This window comes from Rhipicephalus microplus, chromosome 8 (assembly GCF_043290135.1).
Source record: "Rhipicephalus microplus isolate Deutch F79 chromosome 8, USDA_Rmic, whole genome shotgun sequence".
NCBI classification, from domain to species: Eukaryota; Metazoa; Arthropoda; class Arachnida; order Ixodida; family Ixodidae; genus Rhipicephalus; species Rhipicephalus microplus.
This window is the reverse complement of record NC_134707.1, coordinates 133,876,468-133,897,490: the sequence shown is the minus strand read 5'-3', so window position 1 is coordinate 133,897,490 and position 21,023 is coordinate 133,876,468. Positions and strand designations below refer to the sequence as shown.

The following is a 21,023-nucleotide window of genomic DNA, read 5'->3' as shown; positions in this document are numbered from 1 at the left end:
AGAATTTTGCACGAGAGTGGCCGGGAATATTGTGAACGAGAGCTTCGACGCCATGATTGTTCCTGAGACGCGATTACCAGAAATGGACATTCCGTTCACCATGGAAGAACTTGAAGGTGCGTTAGTCGCCTCTAAGCGCATGTCATCGCCAGGTCCCGATGGTATTACTTATAGTGCGTTGGGACACCTTGGACAAAAAGCTAAAAAAGAACTTTTAAGATGCTTCAACAACTCCTGGCTCAGCGGCAGTGTTCCCCGAGAATGGAAAATCTGTCGATTAATACCACTTTTGAAATCGGGAAAATCACCATTGGACTTGACAGCGTATCGCCCTATTGCCCTCGCAAGCTGCCTCGAAAAAGTGATGGAAAGAATGGTTCTATTTCGTCTCGAGTGGTACTTGGAACGATACACCAAATACCCTTCTTGCATGGCAGGCTGTCGTCGGGGCCGCTCCTCCATTGACTGTGTCCTTGATTTATCGACATTTGTTCAGCAAGAAAAAACTCGCAAGCGCATATCAGTGGCACTCTTTCTTGACGTGAAGGGTGCATATGATAATGTAGCTCACGATGCCATTCTCACTTCTCTCACAGCAATGGGCATTGGTGGACGAATGTTTCAATGGATAAAAGATTATATAACTGGCAGAGGTTTCTTTGTACAAACATATGAGGGTACAACTGCCCAACATTACACCTACTGCGGAGTACCCCAGGGAGGTGTTCTAAGCCCCACATTGTTCAATGTGGCCCTCATTGGTCTGGTGAAGGTTCTGCCAAAGTCGGTGTGCCTATCCATATACGCCGATGATATTTGCCTCTGGAGTGCTGCAGTTACTCGCCCTCAGGTGCGTGCACGAATACAGCGGGCAGCAACCCTCACAACAGCCTACCTTCAGAAACAAGGCCTAAATATATCAACTGCGAAGTGCGTGTTGATGGCGTTTACACGCAAACCAATGACGCCATACCCTGTTTACATCAATGGGCAGAGTGTCAAATATGCACGGACGCATCGTTTCCTGGGCATAATAATCGACAGAAGTCTTTCGTGGAGCCCACATTGTGCGTACTTGAAGAAGAGACTGCTATCTATTGTGCATATCATGAAATTCTTGTGCGGTAAAGCATGGGGAACTTCTGTGGCCTCCATGCCACAGCTGTACAGGGCCCTATTTCTGGGTCTATTGCGCTACAGCTTGCCGGTACTGACTAACACTTGCAAATCGAATACTCATTCATTGGAGAGTTTGCAGGGTCAGGCACTGCGTATCTGCCTAGGACTGCCCCGATGCGCTTCTACTTATGCCACAATCATGCTTGCCAAAGACCATCCGGTCAGGACATATATAGCTGTGGATTGCCTCAGAGCGCACATTCGACATGCTAGCCGTGTCCCTGACCCCCACTTGGCCCTTCTACCTTCCGGAAGACCACGTGCTACGTTTTCAGACGTCATAGCCAAGCACCTAAACAGCATTCCATCAGGATATACGCCAGCTGCGAGAACGGCATGCCCTTTGTGGTGCCTCGACCAGCCGCAAGTACGTCTAGAAATTCCGGGAATCAAAAAGAAAAGCAGTCACTCCAGAGTAGCATTGAAGCAAGCAACACTGCTAATATTACATGAGCTGTACTTAGACGGAACGCAGATATACACTGATGGGTCCGTCTCATCCAGCAGCTCATCAGGTGCCGCTGTAATTCCGGCTGCAGAAATGACAATCAAGTTTAAGTTGTCGCATATGACTTCATCTACGGCATCAGAGCTTGCTGCTATAAGGGCTGCTTTACAATATCTCGTTCAAAAACGTCCAGGAAAATGGGTCATATTCTGTGATTCGAAGGCAGCGCTTCAGAGTTTGCAGTCTGCCATGCGTAGGAGGAGCCATGACCAACTGGTACAAGAAATAAGACATTGCCATCATGAAGCTCTAGCACGAGGGCATGATAATATATATCAGTGGCTGCCTGGACATATCGGTATTACCGGAAATGAACTAGCCGATGATGCAGCCCGCTCAGCCTATGAAGAAACCCGTGTAGTCCCTATTCCTCTATCAAGGAATGATGCAGCGAGACAACTTTACCTGCTGGCTCGAGATCTCACACGCACGTTCTGGTCGTCTACCAGCTTCCAAAGGTGTCAATTTTATGAACTGGATCCTTCGCTCAAGCTAAAGCTACCATCACAACTTTCCCGCTCCGATGCGACACTGTTATGCCGCCTTTGGTTGGGTGTTGCATTCACAAAGGTGTACTCCTTTCGCATTGGTATGGCAGACACTCCTACATGCGACTACTGCGGAGATGAAGAAACCATCGAACATGTCCTCTGCAGCTGCGCTTGCTACGACACACAGCGATGCCAGCTACGAATGGTTTTGAATGGACTTGACCCCGGACCATTTTGTGTGCAGAAGATACTAGGACCTTGGGCATCTGCCTCAGTTGCGCAGAAAGCAACTAAAGCACTGCTTCTTTACCTTAAGTCAACAAACCTCAGCGACCGCCTGTGAACTGTGTGTGCTCCCCGAGTGTGCTCGTGATTGTGTGTACCTTCTCATCTTTGTGCAACCTCTTTTCTCCCCTTTATCCCTTCCCCAGTGCAGGGTAGCAAACTGGATGTGCGTCTGGTTAACCTCCCTGCCTTTTCTTGTATCTTTATCTCTCTCTCTATCTTCACCACAGCTATGTGAAATGCTTGCGTGGCACCTCGGGAGCACTTTGTGAATGTACCTATTTTTTCCGCACGTACTTTCAGTGAGATAGTCAAGCAGTTCTTTTTGTTTGTTTGTGCTTTTATTCGTTCAACGCTGATCGCGTCACGTGTTCGTGAGCACTTCATTGAATTGTCATACAAACACTGCAGAGTTACTGTGGACGTTTTCCACAAAACTCTAGCCAAGAAATTCGGGACAACATTTCAGCTTCACCGTAATTATACATTGCTTTATTCATGTGTCTGTACCCCTATGTAATACTCCTTCTTAGGCTTTTCGAGGAATTGTGAAATAAATTGACTCTGTTTGATTTATTCAAAATAAGCTATTGTTTCTGATTGATGATCCAGCATTTGGTAAAGGAAGACAAGAATGAACAAACATACAAAAAGCCCCCGACAAACGAAACACAAGTAGCAGCACCCAAGTTTCAAGCACAGCACATTGACATGATGTTCAAAATGCTGCAATTCAATGCAGGACAAACAAAGCAAGCGCGGCCACCGCGAAGATCTGTTCACGATCCCCAAAAAACCAAACAGCAGATTCATTGAAGACGCAAAGCTTCAGCAGATTGCTTCCGGCATATTTTTGCAAAATGACTACACATGAAAACTGCATGCTCTGTCAGAGTCCCGAAAGCTGCAGGCACTGCAGCCATACGGCCGCATGATAAATTCAATACGGTGTACCAGTTCATATGAACCCATAAAAGAAGAAGACAGGACAGCTGGTCAACATCTAGAAGCTGTCCCCATGCACTCCGGTGTCATACAGCTGCTCTATAACAAAAGCACACCTCCGTGACGTGGAGAAACTCGAAAAGTCGTGAAACACTTACTTCTAAATTGACACCTCAACTTCTGTTGACATATTCAAATGCAATTCTTTAATAAAATGAGCGAATGGCGGCCTTCCCGAAGTCAGTAGAGGAATACTTCTTAATATTTTGGCCGTATAAGATAGTTTCAATCTTTTACTGATTATTGCTGTTGCATTATAGTATATTCGCGTCACCCTACTTTCAGTATTCTTGCGGCTGAGCCTTAAGAAAAGTGTATCTTCACTCTGCTTTGCAGAATAGGGGTAAAAAATGTTGGCGTTTTTTTTTTTGCAGTACCCACTCCTTCAGAACACTTTTCAAATGAGTTATTGCCGGATCATGTGGCGTATCTAAATGAATGTGTTCGAGCCCAAATTGAAGAAGTTTATTCCTTCCCAACAAAATAATAATAATAATAATAATAATATTAATATTAACAATAGAAACGGCGCAAGCATTTTCCCACCTAAGCCCACTTCATTTTCTTTGTACACTGACAGAGGGGAGGACAGGTCGACCAGTTTACTCAACACACACGTTGGAGGCTTTGGTTGGTGATGCACGCCGAAGCATCACGACATGTACAGCGGGATTCGAGAAACGCTCTTTTCCCCTATGATGCTCACAGGCCTCCGTCGTTTCATTGTCCCGGTCAAAACTACAAGTCTCGTCTTGGAGCGATGCTCGTCAGAGACAGATAGAATGAAGTACTTCATTCTCAGAAAGAAACTGGTATAAAGCCGAAGACTGTGATAGTTTCGCGGGCTTGGTTCACAAAATTCAACTGCCCTCTTTTCTCCCTTCGCCCCTAAAAACTGCATGTAAAAGCCGTGGTAGCAGGACTGAAAAAAAGAAAGAAAGCAGCAGTCTGGTATTACCCTCTTCTATCATGAATAGTGTAAGACTTAGTTCCTGCGGAAGATGCTTTGTCTTCTCTTTCGTTTGGTACCACGTCCCCTCCGCCCAATGACGCTGGGCCATACTCTCAACTTGGCTCCAGAAGTAAGCATTTTTTCTTATCCTCAAGCTACTTTACTACCACTCACCCCACCTCTGCAGAAATGACAAAGGCATAGAGGATGACAAGGTCAACAATGTGTCAAAAGGCATTGCTGGAAATGCTTTTTGACCTTACCTCCAAGAACTTTACTAACCTCCACTCCATTATCACTGAATGTCAGCTGTTTTACAGACCTCAAAGCAGGAGAATCGCCCAACGCTTCAAGCGATTCCCAAACACCACCGGGGCTTCTTCTTTTGAAGATCCTGTGACGCGGCGTTCATTCACCAGTTCAGTCAATCACATAGATTTTATGCCAGCAACAGGAAGCCATTACTGCCGCTATTTATAATCTCCTTACTCAAGAAAACTTGGCAAGAAATCGCTAATACAAGCCTTTGTGCGAGAAAAATTCGCCAACACGGACATGCTAGTTATCCAAAGCACAAGCCCTCACTCAAGTCCTTGTGCTCTCCCGCTCATAACGCTGACATAACGCTCATAACGCGCCAATTGTTATTGCTTCCACTTCGGTTTTGTGATTCCCTCCATGCTACCGACATCCATCTGAGTGGCGCACATCAGACGACCGACCAGCCTGCTTCGTTTGCTCTCATGTTGGCCGCATTTGCCGTCGGTGCCGCTACAGATGGTCTTCTCGACAAAGTTCTTCTAACGACCGTCGTCAGGATTCTGGTCAGTATTTGTCAGGAGGTGAAATGGTAAAGGCACGTGTACTCTTCGATGTCAGCGCACGTTAAAGAACACCAGATGGTGAACATTTCCGGAGCCTTTCACCACGGTGTCTCTCATATTCTTATGTAGTTTGTGGAACGTAAAACAGCATATTAATTATTTGGTTGACACCATACCACATGCGCATTCTCACGCTTCGTACAAGTGGGAGGCAAATACGTTTTTTGAGAGTCTGCGACAACATAAAACCGATGTCTGCAAGTTCGAGCAAAAAAAAAAAGCACACTCGATAAGCACAGCGTGGCCGACTACTACCGCATCAAACAGGGAAAGTTCAGCATTGTAGACTTTGAGCCCAATTTATGAGCGGCTCTTTGTGAAATAATAGCTCCTCCGGGAGACACCCGTTAACTGGACCAGTCTACAGGCGCTTTACTGACGAAAAGCCTGCCAAGAAGAAATTCTGCCCATCATGGACAATAGGCGTGACCCCATGGCATCAACGAAACCTTTAAAGGAACAGGAATGAGGTGCGAAACGTCGGTTTTTTTGTGTGTGAAGAATGATGTTTTTTAACAAAAAAAGGCCAGGTCTGCGCGGAAGGTGTAGCATAGTAACAGCAAAAGCTAGAAGTGCGACCTTTACGACCTTCTTCTGCTTCTAAACACTCATTGGTTAACTGCTGCAAGCACACTTGCTGGACACCCACTACAGCATAATTATGAACAATTTCTGGGTAGTACATCAGCATTAGCTATGCTCTATTTCGTCGTTCTTTTCAGAAGCCTTGTATTCGCTAAACATTTGCAAGGAAGTTTGTGTTAATTGTTGATGTAGTGGCTGACGACGATGAGAAATTACGCCTTAAGTGGGTGTGCACCTTACTTAGAAATAATAGGTGAGCAAAACGAAGGTATCGAAATGGGTTGGAGCTTTGGACGACCACTGGTCTTGCTGTTCGCTTTTTGCTGCTTTAAAACGATTTACTACTCATATTAGCGTGATTTCTTTCCTGATTTCAAGCCTGCCTAAGGCAAGTTTGCGAAAAAGTCCCTGGCACCGGCGTGACTCAGTTGCGAAATAGTGGGCTGACACACAGCGGAGCGAGTTGAGGCCCCACTATGTCTTTGGGACTACGTTTTTTTTTCCTATTTCGTGGCACCGGCGGTGGCAGACAACTACGGCGTTGAGTGTGACCCGAGTTTTCATCTTATAAGAGCTTTCGCTTCATTAAGGTTTTTTTTTCTTCACTACCTTGAATGGCTTGGTTTCTTGCTACCCTCTGCTTTAACTAAAGCTGAATAATATCGCTATCACGCTAACACTAAGGGTAACCACAGTAAGAGTCAGCTACACGGCATACATAATTACAGTTAGTCTCCTAACCGTGCTGATGGCAAGCCAACGACATAAGATGTGTTTTTGGTGGGGAGGGGGGAGGGCGCTTGTTCAGTTTACCTGATTAGCTGATGGCCGCGCAGGCCGATGGTCATTTGGCGCTGTGTATGCCATGATGAAAAAAAATATCAGGTGGCGGTTGGAGTGCATGGGCCTTGTGTGTCGGCCACTGGCTATGCCGCTTTCGCAAACGGGTCATCTTATAAAAGAACGACATCAATTCAAAAGCGATATTTTAGAATTGATTGAGTATTTCATATCCCTGCATGTGCATATGGTATTTGTGCATATTTATGCAACACCCAGCAGTCCGAGAACGAACTCATTTTTTTAACTTCGCGATATACAAGGCCAAACATATTGAATCTATTCAACACGAACGGACTAATTTCATCACAAGTTCTCGAACGTTCATGATTGCGTAACACACAATTATTAGCGTTACAAAGAAGATACACTGTATTCGAAGTATATGCACAACGAAGAGTGAAAGAGCATTGATCGAAACATGCAGCTAAAAAAAACATGTTTGAAAATTGTTTTAAAATGGGAGATTTTAATGAATTTGCTACAAAAGAGTTGCTGAAAAGTTGATAAGAATTAAGAACTTTGCTTTTAAAACAATTGTTCTTTCTTTCTCTCTGCAACGGCAGATATACGTTTTTTTTTGGTATTGAACTTGTAAGCCAGCGAGAGTGATCTGGAACACGTTCCCATAAATGCTCGCTAATGAGCTCGCGCCATAAATTGCAGTGGCCCAAACGAGACGACAGGATATGCACAACGAAGAGTGAAAAAGGATTGATCTAAACATGCAGCACAAAAAAACATGTTTGAAAATTGTTTTAATATGGGAGATTTTAATGAATTTGCTACAAAAGAGTTGCTAAAAAGTTGCGACAGGAGTAAGGCAGGGGTGTATCAGGGCGCATTTAGTGCCACCACTGTGCAAATGTAAAAAAATAAATAGTATGAAAAAAAAACGCCAATGCAGGACTCTGCGACTGCCTATAAGCGCTCGGCGGGCCAATTCAGCGACCAAGGCCCACCACTTTGCTTTTCGACGATCTCCACTGGAAGGGCTTTTTCAACCCGGAAAAAGCAAATCACTGTAGATTTCTTGCGAATTCAGTGATGATTTCTTTGTGGCTAGCGTGCATAATTGAACGTGATATTGCGTATGTCGCATGGATAAAAATGGCTTTACCATAAGTCACAAAGACACAAGCTATCACTTGTAACCCTAAAAGCAACTTTAAGCCGCTATAACACTGCAAAGGTCTGGTACACTTGTACAAATAATACTCGCTATAAATGAGCATATTGCAAACATTGTTGTTTTCGGGTGATAAGTTGCATCTGAAACATAAATTTGGGACATACAATTTCTCATTGTGAGTTCTTATAGCAAAGACACATTGATAAAAATTATGTCTGTGTTGGAACGGTAAAGGTAAAGTCTATTACTTTTTTGGTAACGGTAACGGTAGTGTGTTACCTTTCATGGTGGGTATTGTAGGGCGGTACTGTGTTTTTTTTTTGTTAAAGTAGCGAATGACGTACTTAGTCAATTTTTTGGTAACCGGTACAACACTTGTCACTCCTGCAAGTCACACATAGCTGTGCTTCGTGGAGTGTCTACGGCAACCGCTTCAGGCTGCTATGTGTGTTCCTATGTCCCTATTCCCGCAAGTTTTTCATGGCGACTATCTGGTAGCTGTTATACTTAGTCTGATCCTTTGTCGTTACACAGTATTTCCTATTATAGTGGAAGTTGTCGACAACAGGACGAGTATTTTTATTCTCTACTTATCTACGCCAATCCAGGTCCTCACTCAAAGCGTCGCCTTAGCAGAACTTTCAACTCTGGAGCAATGTATGATCTCACCTTTTACCCCGGTCTCTAAAGCCACAGCCGAAGCTGTTTTATCCGCGCATAATACATCGTTACAACATGAAATATTGCAGTAAATGCGATGTACAAGCGAAAATTCGCATCGGGAGTCAGAACTGGTGATTATCACAATGGTTTCAGTTGATAGTTTAAAGCTGGTCACCCACTACATAAGGCACACACGTACGTTTCTCGCCTATTCCCAGAATGCCTTGTAGTGGTTGCACTGCGTGTTCGAAAAGCTTTCACGCACAAAGTGCTTGAAATAAGCAGTAGATACAGAATATTGGTATCACGCTTGACTCTTAAGAGCGGAGCTTCAGAGTTCCTTTTTATTTTTGATGATGCCCCTTCAGAAAAGCTAATAAAAGTGACAAGTAGCGCGACCGAAGGTTTCTCGACATAGGCATAACCTTTATTATTGAGAAAGGACGCTTCTTCAATATCACGCACTACCGCATTCCTGAATTGAGATTTCCTTGTGGTATGATGGAATAGGCGTGCGCAGCCGCATGTACTAGCCTCTCTCTTCATTGAAGTAAAGGTTGCGGCGGACTCTTCCGTAATATGACAGTGAATCATAGATTCAGAAATATGCTAAAAGAACCAAGCGCTGGGCGAATAAACGGGCGAGGGTACAAGGGAAATTAAGGAAGTGAATTTTATCAGTATCAACAGAGTACGGGGTGCATGCGTCACAAAACACTTGGTCTCTGTACTTACCACTGAGTTAGCTTTCCTGTAAGTGCATCATTATTAGAAGCTTTGTCTACTCATATAACCCTTTATTCAACGCGTGTTCATGTAGCTGCTTATATATGTCTGATGCTGCATTTAAATGTCAGTGTGCACAGTGATTACGTTTTTTTTTCTTTTTGTGCTATCCTTTTTTCGCGCACTATAGCGTCAAGTTTAGTTACAGTCCGTGCTTCTGTAGCCTCCCAGCTGGATGTTTTTTTTTTTTGTTACAGAGTGGTCCTGTCGAGTCTGTTCCATTTGTGTCATAATTGCTTCGCTATCGTGTTTACGTATCAAAATTCATTTTTCTACGCGTAGTCGGCAGTTTTAAAAGACATGTTGTTCTAGAACAAAACTGGAATGTAAAATGTAAGAGACTGACCTTCCTACTTATTTTGCCTCTAAGTGTTGATTTATTAGTTTCGCGCAGAAATGTCATGTCGTCCTTACGCTTCAGCACGAGCTGTATTCGAATTATAAGACAGCATCGTAGACATTGTACGCAGAGAGCTTCGAATACAGCATTGAGACCATGTTTTCTTCGAAATGGAACACGTCTTGACAGATTCTATGTGAAGAGACGCCACCTCGCGTCGGGAAGAGAAAGCTAAGAACTACAAACGTAACAAGTGTTCTTTTAGCTTATTTCGTGTTAAAATCTAAGGAAAATTTGACGTTACTCACATTGAGAGTATGACGAAGCATTTGCTTGGGTATAGACCATTCTTGCAATTTATGAGCAATTCAAGCGCTTTGCTGAACCGCCATCTTGTTTGGACAGCAATGCAGCCTGCAATATATTTGTCTACGACGCCGTCTTCTCAAAGCTGTCTATTCTGCAGCTATGTCAGAATTGGAATGTACTTAAGATGGTTGCTTTCCCCTTAGCTGTCTATTTACCCATCTACGGTGAGTATTGCAAGGCACGTATGGTATAATTGAAATATTGATATGTGGGGTTTAACGTCCCAAAACCACCATATGATTATGAGAGACGCCGTAGTGGAGGGCTCCGGAAATTTCGACCACCTGGGGTTCTTTAACGTGCACCCGAATCTGAGCACACGGGCCTACAACATTTCCGCCTCCATCGAAAATACAGCCGCCGCAGCCGGGATTCGAACCCGCGACCTGCGGGTCAGCAGCCGAGTACCTTAGCCACTAGACCACCTCGGCGGGGCGTATAATTGAAGTAACGCATATGAAATGAGGAAATTCGGCACCAATATATTCCTTGAATAATAGGTGATTCAAAACTGCACGACATGAAACAAGCTCATAAGGAGAGGACGGACTGGAGCACTTTTGAAGGCCTTCAAGAGATGCCAAAAACAAGAAAACCCTGCTAATGGTCAGAAACAGCACGCCCTTTGTCGGTAATTTTCTTTCGCTCTTCAAGTCTAGCTATCACCAATACGCCCATGCGACGAAAGAGCACCGACACAAGCAGAAGGATGATGTCACTTTCATCGCTAGATATTGCTATACCCTGCCTTTTGATTGTCTTGAACTTATCTCAAGCTAATTCAAGGCAAAATGAATCTATAAGACTGAAATACAAACTTTACTCCTTAATACTGTCTATATTGGGCTGTGTAACCATGAGGATTAACGCGAGAGAATCAAGGCGCTCGTTTCGTGGGATATTCAATGTCAGTGCACGGCGTGGGCGTCGTTTGTTGTGAGCGAAAGTTCATCACCTTGTTCATGATCGCAAAATTGAGAAAGGTGCTAGTAAATTAAACGAGAAATATTTCCGGGTCCGAGTGAAGACCGAACCTAGGACGCTTGCTTGGAAAGTAGGTGTTCTACCACTGAGCCACGCTTCTGCTTGGATATACAGTGAAAAGAACTTCCTCTGCTTGGAATCGCTGTGAAAGTTACCTTTAGGCTTTACAAGAACACATGTCCTGTGTACAAGATAGACAATACAACAAGTAATACCACCGTACTATTCATGTCACAAGCACGCAATGCCATAGGGCGCAAGAACGTCTGATTATCGTTACGCCTTTGTGCTCTAAAGCCGGCCGCCTATTATAAAAGGCACACACGTCGCTTGTGACAAAGCAGGGGATGCAAAGCAAGTTCGAAAACATTTCATGCAAGGTACAAAGCATGATACACACCAGAATGGGGAGCAAATGCGAAAGCTTCAGTGACACCAGCTGCTTTCAACTTTATCGATTAGAGTGTAGCAATCTACAAGTTAAACTTGTCGAGTAATATCACACAATAAAAATACACTGTTCGAACTACACACGAGGCACAGAATATCAATGTCCCGTTCAACTCTTAAAGGGGACCATGAGGATTTCCAATTGTTTAGCAAAGATTTTATAGCAGGCCCAACTAGGCGGTCTGTAGCAAAAATTACTTTTTTTTCAGTTTTAAGGTACATTTGACCCCTTTCGAAAAAAAAGGGAGGCATAAATGATTACGAAAGCTAAAATATGGATGGAAATAGTGCGCAGCAGAAAAAAACTGGAGTTGTCAAATCAGCGAATGAACTATTATTTCATGCATGCTTCAGCGATTACGCAATAAATATTAGCATACTTGGTGTTTAGCGTCACAAAATCATTATGCAATTCTTAGGAATCAAAGATTGGACAGCTCAGGTAATTTTTACTATCTAGGCTGCTAATTTTCTGCAGCATCGTGGTCTCTGCATGTCACCGCATTTTCTTCGTCCTTTTTCTTCTTGAAACACGTGAGCCCCAGTGTCGGGACACAAATGGGGGCGTTTAAACAAATCACAGCATATCCATGCAGTGAATGATGAGAGGGGCGAAGCGTCCTCCCATCTGTCTGTCTGTCTGTCTGTCTGTCTGTCTGTCTGTCTGTCTGTCTGTCTGTCTGTCTGTCTGTCTGTCTGTCTGTCTGTATGTTTGGCTGTCCGTCTTTTTTTCTGTCTGTCTTTTTTTCTGTCTGTCCATTTGTCTGCATGTCAGTCTGTCGGTGAGTCTGGGTTTCTGTCTGTCCATCTGTCCGTGTGTCGGCTTGTCTGTGTGTCTATCCGTGTATCAATCTGTCTGTCTGTCTGCCTGTGTGTCTGTCCATCGGTCTGTCTGTATGTACGTCTGTTCGTCGGTCTGTATGTCTGTCTGTCTCTATGCTGTATTTCTGTCCATCCGTCCATCCGCCAGTATCCGCCAGTCCATTTCTTTTGTCTATCTGGCCAATTACGTCTGAAGTAGGGCAAGGTTAGACTAAGAGGAGCTTCACCCCTAAAAGCTTTCTACGATCTAACAGAGATGACGCTACCTCGTTTGGGCTTCGATGCGACAAGTTCCATTTGATGTCTTCCGGCTCTTGTCGTCCTCGAGGTGCGCTAGGTGGTGGACGTGATATAATTTTACAGATTGAAAACTGTGCTGTTCTTATTATGTTGTTAGTAAAGGAGATAGTGGTAGTGAGGTATTGAAAGTGTTGCTAATAGTAAGGAATAAAGAATAAACGAACTGTACTCAGTCACTACAGAGCCCTGTGTCGTGGAAGTTGGTGGTCACCTGGATGGACCACCACGCATGAAATGACTTAAAAGGCTGGTAAAATATATTACAGAAGCGGCGGCTGTGGACCTGCTGACGGTAAAAAAAGTGCATGATGAATGGTGGAAAGCTCACGAACGTGTTATTTTAACAGTGTGTATATGCAGTCTTTTTGAGTGTTTTTATTCATATGGCGAACTTTTTGTACCTCACCCTCTTCAAGATGAAAAAGTTTCTCTACATTACCTTCCAGTTATATTGCCTATCCCTTGTTGTGGGTAGGAGCCATGTACTCAGGAACAAGCGAGCAAGCTGCTGCTCAGCGACCACTCACACATTACGAACTCTATGTTGAAATGTTTACTCCAGGAATCACCTAATCTTTCGCTAGAACTAGTGAAATATTCGTTAGGGAACGCATGGATACCTCCAGAATGGAAACTTGCCAAAATTGTATGGTTGCTAAAAAATGAAAATGATGCATACACGTTGGATAACATAAGGCCGATCGCACTGACATCAAACTTAGTGAAGTTGCTTGAGAGAATCATCAATATACGAAATAATGAACTTATTACCATGAGGTCAATTCTAAGTCCCTACCGAATTGGGTTCAGGGCTGGCTGTCGATTTGGGACGCCCACAATGATTTAGAGAGTCCGCTTCGATTAGCTCGGCTACATAAAAAATATGCAGCTTTAGTTACCATAGACATCGCTAAAGCATATGATACCGTGGAGCACTGTATTTTGAAGATTGATTAGAATACCTTGATTTTCCATCATACATAGTAGCCTGGCTTCACAATTTTCTTGCAGACAGGAAATTTTATTGTTTTAACGATGGGTTTTCATCATCTACTCATACCCAAACGAGGGGAGCACCGCAAGGCTCAATGCTTTCCTCGGTGCTATTTAATTTACTAATGAGCACCATTCCACGTAAACAGGATATAACAACTTATGTTTATGCAGACAATATCGCATTTTTTGCAATGGCAGATAACATTCATACCTTATATGAACGGCCGCAGACTTACTTAATATATTGGAGAGCTGGCTCGATGGCAACAGCTTTTTACTTAATCCGAGTAAATGTGCCCTCATTGTTTCCCGCTGCAATACCCTGTGAACATCTCTCTGTCTTACCATCATAAGGATATACCACAGGTGGAATCTGGTAAATATCTTGGAGTAATTTATCACACATCGCTTAACTGGCGACCTCATATCGAATTTATTGCCGGAAAAGGTGTGCGGGCCATTGGCATATTACGTAGGCTAAGCAACTACCGCATAGGTATCAGAAGAGACACATTGGTAATGATGTATCGCATGTACGTTCGTCTCATTTTGGAATTTGGTTGTGTACTTTTCTCTGGAGTTCCAGCTTACAAGTTGTGACCTCTAATTCTTCTGGAAAGAGAAGCTTTGCGCTTATGCCTTGGCCTTCCCAAAACAGTTGCCAACGACGTGTTGTATCTCGAATCGAGGGTCCCTCCGCTTTCTTGTAGAATTCGCCTTCTGACTGTTCAGACATCCTTAAGCATTTATGAATCATCATTACGACATTCAGAAACAGCCTTTATTTCCACCCAGGAATCATTTCTTGCTGCTAGATGGCCGCGATTTTACACGCCACAAATTATATTGGTGCAAAATTTACTGGAGCCTCTAAACGTACGTATGTGCGACATCATGCCGAGTAATGATAATTTAGCCCCGGTGGAAATTCAATTTGACAACATTTTTCCTAATAATGCCAAATACCCATAATATTTTCGATGGTTTACTACAAGATCACATGCGCCGTATGACAAAGAACGTTATTATTGCTACAGACGCATCGCAATACGACGAAAAGTCAGGGGTTGGTATTTTCAGCCCGATTTTAAATTGGATTTATTCCCTTCGAGTATACCCGATTTCATACCCGTTTTTGTGGCTAAGTTTCTGGCAGTAGTGCTCGCCTTATGCAAGTTAGGTACAGCAATTACATGAGCTGTCACAATAACAAATTCCCTATCTCTCTGTGCGGCTATTTCTGTTGGTGCTGATAATCACGTAAAAAGGCGTTCCGTGCACTAGTACCTGCGCATTAGAGAAAAGTATGACTAGTTTGGGTGCCTGAGCATAAAGGTTTGTTTCTAAATGAAATAGCCGATTCCTTAGCTAAGTCGTCAATCAGCGAACCAATTCTACCACTGTGTGCATCATCCGCTTATGTGACTGCTGCTCGATTTCGCAGACGTACGCTTATGCAAGTCTTTAAAGGTTCAGCACTAACAAACTCTACAGAATATCGCCATTTATTATATCCCTGACGAAGAGACTTTTGCCGCACTCGGAAACAAGAAGTAGCTATCACAAGGCTGCGTTGCCGGGTAGCAAATCTAAATTTCTATAAACACAGGTCTGCTCAGGCACCTTCGCCACTGTGTGCATTCTGTAATGAACTGGAAACAATAGACCATTTATTTTTGATCTGCAGGCGGTTCAACACATTGCGAAAACCCTATTAAAAATACCTTTACGTGGTATTGGTATGAACTTATCTCTGCCTGTCATTTTGTCTTTTGGAGCTTCCATTTCTGGTTTCTCTTATGCGACAGTATGCGCGGCCGTCCGGGACTATATTGATGAAACTAATAGGTTTACTAATTAATCAGTTTCATTATTCTAACAGGTCCACATAATTATATATGTATAAAATCAGATTATTGCTCTATTCTAAGAATAAATTTATTTATGTAAATATTTGTATGCATCATGTTAAGCACCACACTTTCCTAGGCTATTGGTAATCTTTCTGTTAAACCTCCATCATTCCAAATCTGAACAGTAAATTTTGAAACCACTCGATTCTTGGCGGATCTCCCACAGTGGGTATGCGCCACTAACAAACAACAACAACAACCACAGTCACACACCATCGAACGCCTTCAGAAGGAAGATATCATCGTCATGATCACGGCTGCGGCTCGCATGAGTAAAGACGTGTTTCTTGTGCCTCCGTCTTATTTTAAAGGGTTCCTGACGTCCTGCTGCTCATAAATACACAATATATATTTTTGAAGTCGGTACTTTCCTGAATTGTGCGAGTCCTGATATCGACAATATGCATTATCCTGCAGCTCGCATTTAGTCCAGTGACGCTATATAATAAAATGAGGTAAAAAAATTAACCATAGCAAGTGCACAACTTAGGTTCTTTCCTTAATATGCCGATATTGTCGTACATCATGTCGTCCTAGTCGCTAATACCAAGGAATATAGAAATGAAAGCAACACGCCATTGTTGTTGATCACCTGGGGTGGTTATTATAGGCAACAAGAGCCATAAAAAGTGGTGATATATTTTTTACATTGTTGTTATGCAAGCGCTTTGGAATATACATTTACAAGCGCCCTCAATAATGATATAGATGTGCGCTACATAAAGGGCTCCTTGATCTTGACGGGAAAGAAGGGCTCTTCGCGGCCTTTAACCGAAAATGACCAGTGCACCCGTACTGCATAGTGGTCACTTCACGATACCACCTCATATCTTCTGAATTAAAATTGCCTATTTTTTTCTAGTGTAAAAATAAAAATTTCTGCAAGAGACTTCAACAGGTTTTCAATAAAGCATTTTTTACCTCCGAAAATGGAGTTCTCTACTTAAAAGCGTTCAACGAATAATGAAAATTGATCTTCCCAAACTTAATTTTAATAGCTTATGCCAGGTGAGAATAGTGCATTATGGAGTGAAAGCTTGACTTTTACTTGAAAAATAAACCAACATTTACCGAGTCCACCGCACATCCTTGCTTTGTTTCTTGTTAATTTATTCACATGGTCTTACTTAATATTTACTTGTAATGAATACCAATTACGATACGGGCAGAAGTTGTGACAAACTGGCACCTGAAATACGTAAAACAGACAGGAGAGGCGAACCGTGTTTTCTAGTGACAGCTTTGTGGCATTAAACAGAGGTCACCAAATATGAATGCAGTTTTTTTTAATCTCCTCGAAGTAGTAGTAATTATTGAGGGATAGGGTGGGGAAGAGGTAAAGATGCACGTGAGCTTTGCAGGTTTTGTTTTCGTTCTATATTTTTTTACCATTAAAATAAGCGTCTATTACGTAGAGGTGATGGTCAGTTGGCTATGTGACGGCAGACTCCATACATCAGAACTCCACTCTGTTGAACGAACAACTGGTCGTCATGCAACTTTGAGGCGTTGTTAACATTTTTGATGTGATCGTTTGTAAGACCGGATTTTGCAATGTACCAAGAAAGCCAACAAGGAGTTATACTATTAGGTTTACACCTCTAAATTTTAGCGGTACTCAATTTCTATCACGTCCTACACATCACGTTTCATGAGACAAGTGGCTTTTCTTCGCACTGCCGACAAGGAAATCTGTGGCGGCTCAGAAACAGTGTGTTCATTTTTTTCACAACTTGGCCTGTGACCGCTACTTATTCGCCGTGAGGATGGTAGTAAATATCATCATGCTAGGCAAGAAGTCATAGGTTTTATTAACTTCCTTTGCTGTTTCAATTTATGCGGGTAAAATCCAAATGCAATTGTGCAGTCTCATTTTTTAGCTCTGTGCGCATTATGCGATCCCAGGCAGTGAAAATGAATGCAGGGACCTGTAAGATCCCTCACTTATGATTGATCTATTACCTCTCATGTTCAGCACTGCAAGTAAACTTTTACATGAGCTCAGTTCTAATGTGACAGAAATGAACGCGCACGGCAGTGCTGCACGCTTGTAATACCATGTAGTCTTTTGCAGTAGGTCTCGCATGGCCGATGCTTTCCGCGTGTCGTCGATGCTAAACTTTATTCATCATCAATTGGCATGCTCCAGATGGCAGCCCCAGCACTCGGCAGATGCAGGGAAGTGTAAACGTGCAGCCCCAAATTGGCGGTTGCCATTCATTTGTTGATTTATTGATTTTTAGCGTTCCTGTGTATTGGACTTGCCGAATTTAGGTGGTGCGTTGAAGGAGAAAGGCTGAATAGATAAACACAAAAATAAAATATAAAAAAGAGAGATAGCATTGTATAGCAAAAGGTTGGAAAGAGAGATGGTAAAAATCTGGTCAAGTTAAGACGACCAAGGTGCCCACTACCTATGCTCTTAACCAGTCTTGTGCGACTTAGTGCAAGTAGTTTCATTCTCAAAGAAAGTAAGCTGCATGGCGAATAATGGTCGCATGACAATTGTTTTGAAGGTCTGTATGAAGCAGCCGGCCTGAACAGAAGAATGTACTTTTACGGGGGTTATGACTGTTTACAACAGGTAGTTCATTTCCTGGCATACGGCAGAATCTTGAAGACAGTCGTGAAGGCGAGAACATACTAGTCTGCATTACAGTCACCATTTTCACACTCAAGGAATAGAGTTTTCTCGAAAGAATGCATTCGTAGGCAGTACTTACTATCGAAGTGATCCTAATGAGTGATCGGGAATTCACTGTGCAGACAATCCTAACGATTGCACGGACGTTATCGCTATAGAGTCGTAGAAATTATGCGAGAGAAGTATGTAATGTGTTTATCACACTTCTTGTCACTGCTCTGTTTTTCCGCATTCATAGATACTTTTCAATACCTGAATTGACCGAGCTTGCAGGGCGTGCTCTAGTAAAGCTTTTTTTGAGACGTGCGTGTGAGTGCAGAATCACAGACAGGTGGGTGAGCTGGTTTGGGTTCGCAATGAAGCAAAACTGAAGTGGGAGGGCAGAGCCAGAAATTATAAAGGACGAGATGAAGACAGGACATGCGCTATTCTTCCTCACAGTTCCAGTCCCGTCTTTATGTCGTCCTTTTTATGTGTTCAAGCGCTACCCACTTTTTGCTTCACCATGTAAAAGAGACCGAACAAAGAGCCCCAAACTCTGAGAGATCGTTTACTACAATCGCTCTATGCATCCATCAGTCAGATATATATTATTTATTTCTTAATTTCAAATGCTTTACTTGGCCACATGGATTTAGTTAGGGCAGCAGCAAAGGTATAAACCAATATACACGAAGAATCAAAGTTGCTGTGCAAGAACACGACATGTAAAACAAAGGGTTACTACAATCAAAACTCTATAAAAGGTGAATGATGCAAGAACCAGCTATAAATGTAACACGAAAAAGTGAAAGACAGGTTGTATAATATAAGGCACGATAAAATACCAACAAGGATACAAGTGATACAGTGGATACCTTGGGTGCAAAAAAAAGGGGGGGGGAGAGGGGGAGACTACAACATGTAAGCCATCGCACATGAAACTGCGGATGCACCAGAATGAAATCACTGATCATTTGGTGTGATAAGTTAGGCAGAATGTGGTCTGCCGGGGATATGCGCGTTTAGGAGATTGCCTGAATTTCACCGAGATAGTTTCCACGACTATATCGTTAGCTCTACTGTTCCATAGGCGTATGGCTCGCGGAAGCGTGGAGTAGTTGATGGTGCCAGTGTCATAACATACATATTTCGAAAAACTTAAAACGTTGTTTTCATGTCTGTTCTGACCTGGGCTAATTTAGTCTGTTGGATACTTTTCCAGCACATATTTTATGGTTCTATATTTTAATTCCTTTGGCCCCTTTCCCAGTGCAAGGTGGTCTACCGGGCTCAGTCTTGGTTAACTTTCCTGCCTTTATTTGATTGATTTGTGTGGTTTAACGTCTCAAAACCACGCTAAGATTATGAGAGACGCCGTAGTGGAGGGCTCCAGAAATTTCGATCCCCTCGGGTTTTTTAACGTGCACCCAAATTTGAGCACACAGGCCTACAACATTTCCCCCTCCATCGGAAATGCAGCCGCGACAGCCGGGGTTCATTCCCGCCACCTGCGAGTCAGCAGCCGAGTACCTTAGCCAGTATACCACTTATTTCATCTTTATTCTCTCCCTATCCTAAGCCTTATCGAACTTACGTTAAAACCCGTTCCAGGAGCAGATCCTAAACGTACTTCATTCACATATTAATGCTGACTGTTTAGTTGAGCTCTGTGTACACATAATCCATTCACCCAATCATGTTTGCATGACACAACATAGCTTCTGTAAATTGTGAACGTTCTCAGCCGTCGCCTGACCAGTCTCGTATTAAAGCAAGAATGGTTACATTTTGAATATTTGTTTGCTCATCGAACGTCGTGGAAACGTGAAGTTGCTTCGAGAAATCGAAGTTTGCTACTCGATTCGTAAAAAGCCATTTCCCACTTTATCTGAAGTGGTTGTAAGTGAACCTTATTTGTTACTAACCTGTTCATTTTGAATTTTAATTGTTAAATATACCTGCAGGTTCCAAGTTGGGCAATATCGTAGGGGAATGATTACACATACAAGAGCACGGTAAATTTTTTGAATAAGCCGTATGAGAACCATAGAACTAGCTTGTACAAGAATCGCAACGAAAGATATATTGTAACAATATCATTAAAAAAGGTGTAAAATATGTAAATATAAACACACTTGAAGTAATATATAAATTGATTTATACAAAGTCCTCTAGGGCCGAAAAAACTTTTGGTGCAGATACAATGTCATCGGTAAGCTGATTTTATTTTTGAATTGTTGGACGAATGAACGAAAACTTAAAAAGCCTAATTACGACAACAAGCCAAATGTTATTAGGCATTGTCGCGTTTCTTAGGCTTACAGCGTCACCTATATCGCTGTAAGCTAGGAAGTGTTACTGCCTTCACTTGGTGCCCACGTTCTTGCAACTATAGCGAGTTTTGTTTTTCATCTAAACTTTAACGTATTAGGCCCCACCCGTTATCCCATTTTTTTCTGAAGAATCGCGAGAACGCCGAAACGTGCCGTTATCTGCTCACCATGCTAAGCAACGAAGACGTCAAGCATCCGCCAACGACGGCGCCAAGAAATGGCCCGTGGTTCCCGCCCCGGGGTCGCGCAGCTTCGGGACTGTCGCGAAAAAGTTTCGCTGTCGAGACGGGGGCGTGTTCCACCCCTCTGGGGCGTGACCCTTGGGAGGGCACCGAGCTGCGGCCGCCCTGACTGAGGGTCTGAACGCGGTGCACTGACTCCCTCACCATAGCCGCCACCACACCGCACGAAAATAGCTGATGCAAGCGACAATTTGTCACCCTGCGAGGCTTCTTGTTCTCTGCTTCTCCAAGTGAAATGTTTTCTCGTCGTAGTAACCAAATTGCGGCCACTGTCAAGTTGCTTGCGTTTCAAGTCACTTCGTCCTTCAGCCTCCTTTATCGTTGATAGAAATAAAGGC

The 21,023-nt window shown here is 43.1% G+C and overlaps 1 protein-coding gene across 1 annotated transcript in view; it reads right to left on the bottom strand.

Moving 5' to 3' along the window:
* nau (myogenic-determination protein nautilus) overlaps positions 1-20,733 on the bottom strand; it is a 226,640-nt gene extending 205,907 nt beyond the window's left edge. The window contains exon 1 of the mRNA XM_075870747.1: positions 20,611-20,733. Within this exon, the coding sequence (XP_075726862.1) occupies positions 20,611-20,613 (3 nt within the window). The 5' untranslated portion in view covers positions 20,614-20,733. The remainder of the gene's footprint in view (positions 1-20,610) is intronic.
* Positions 20,734-21,023: the final 290 nt, after the last annotated feature.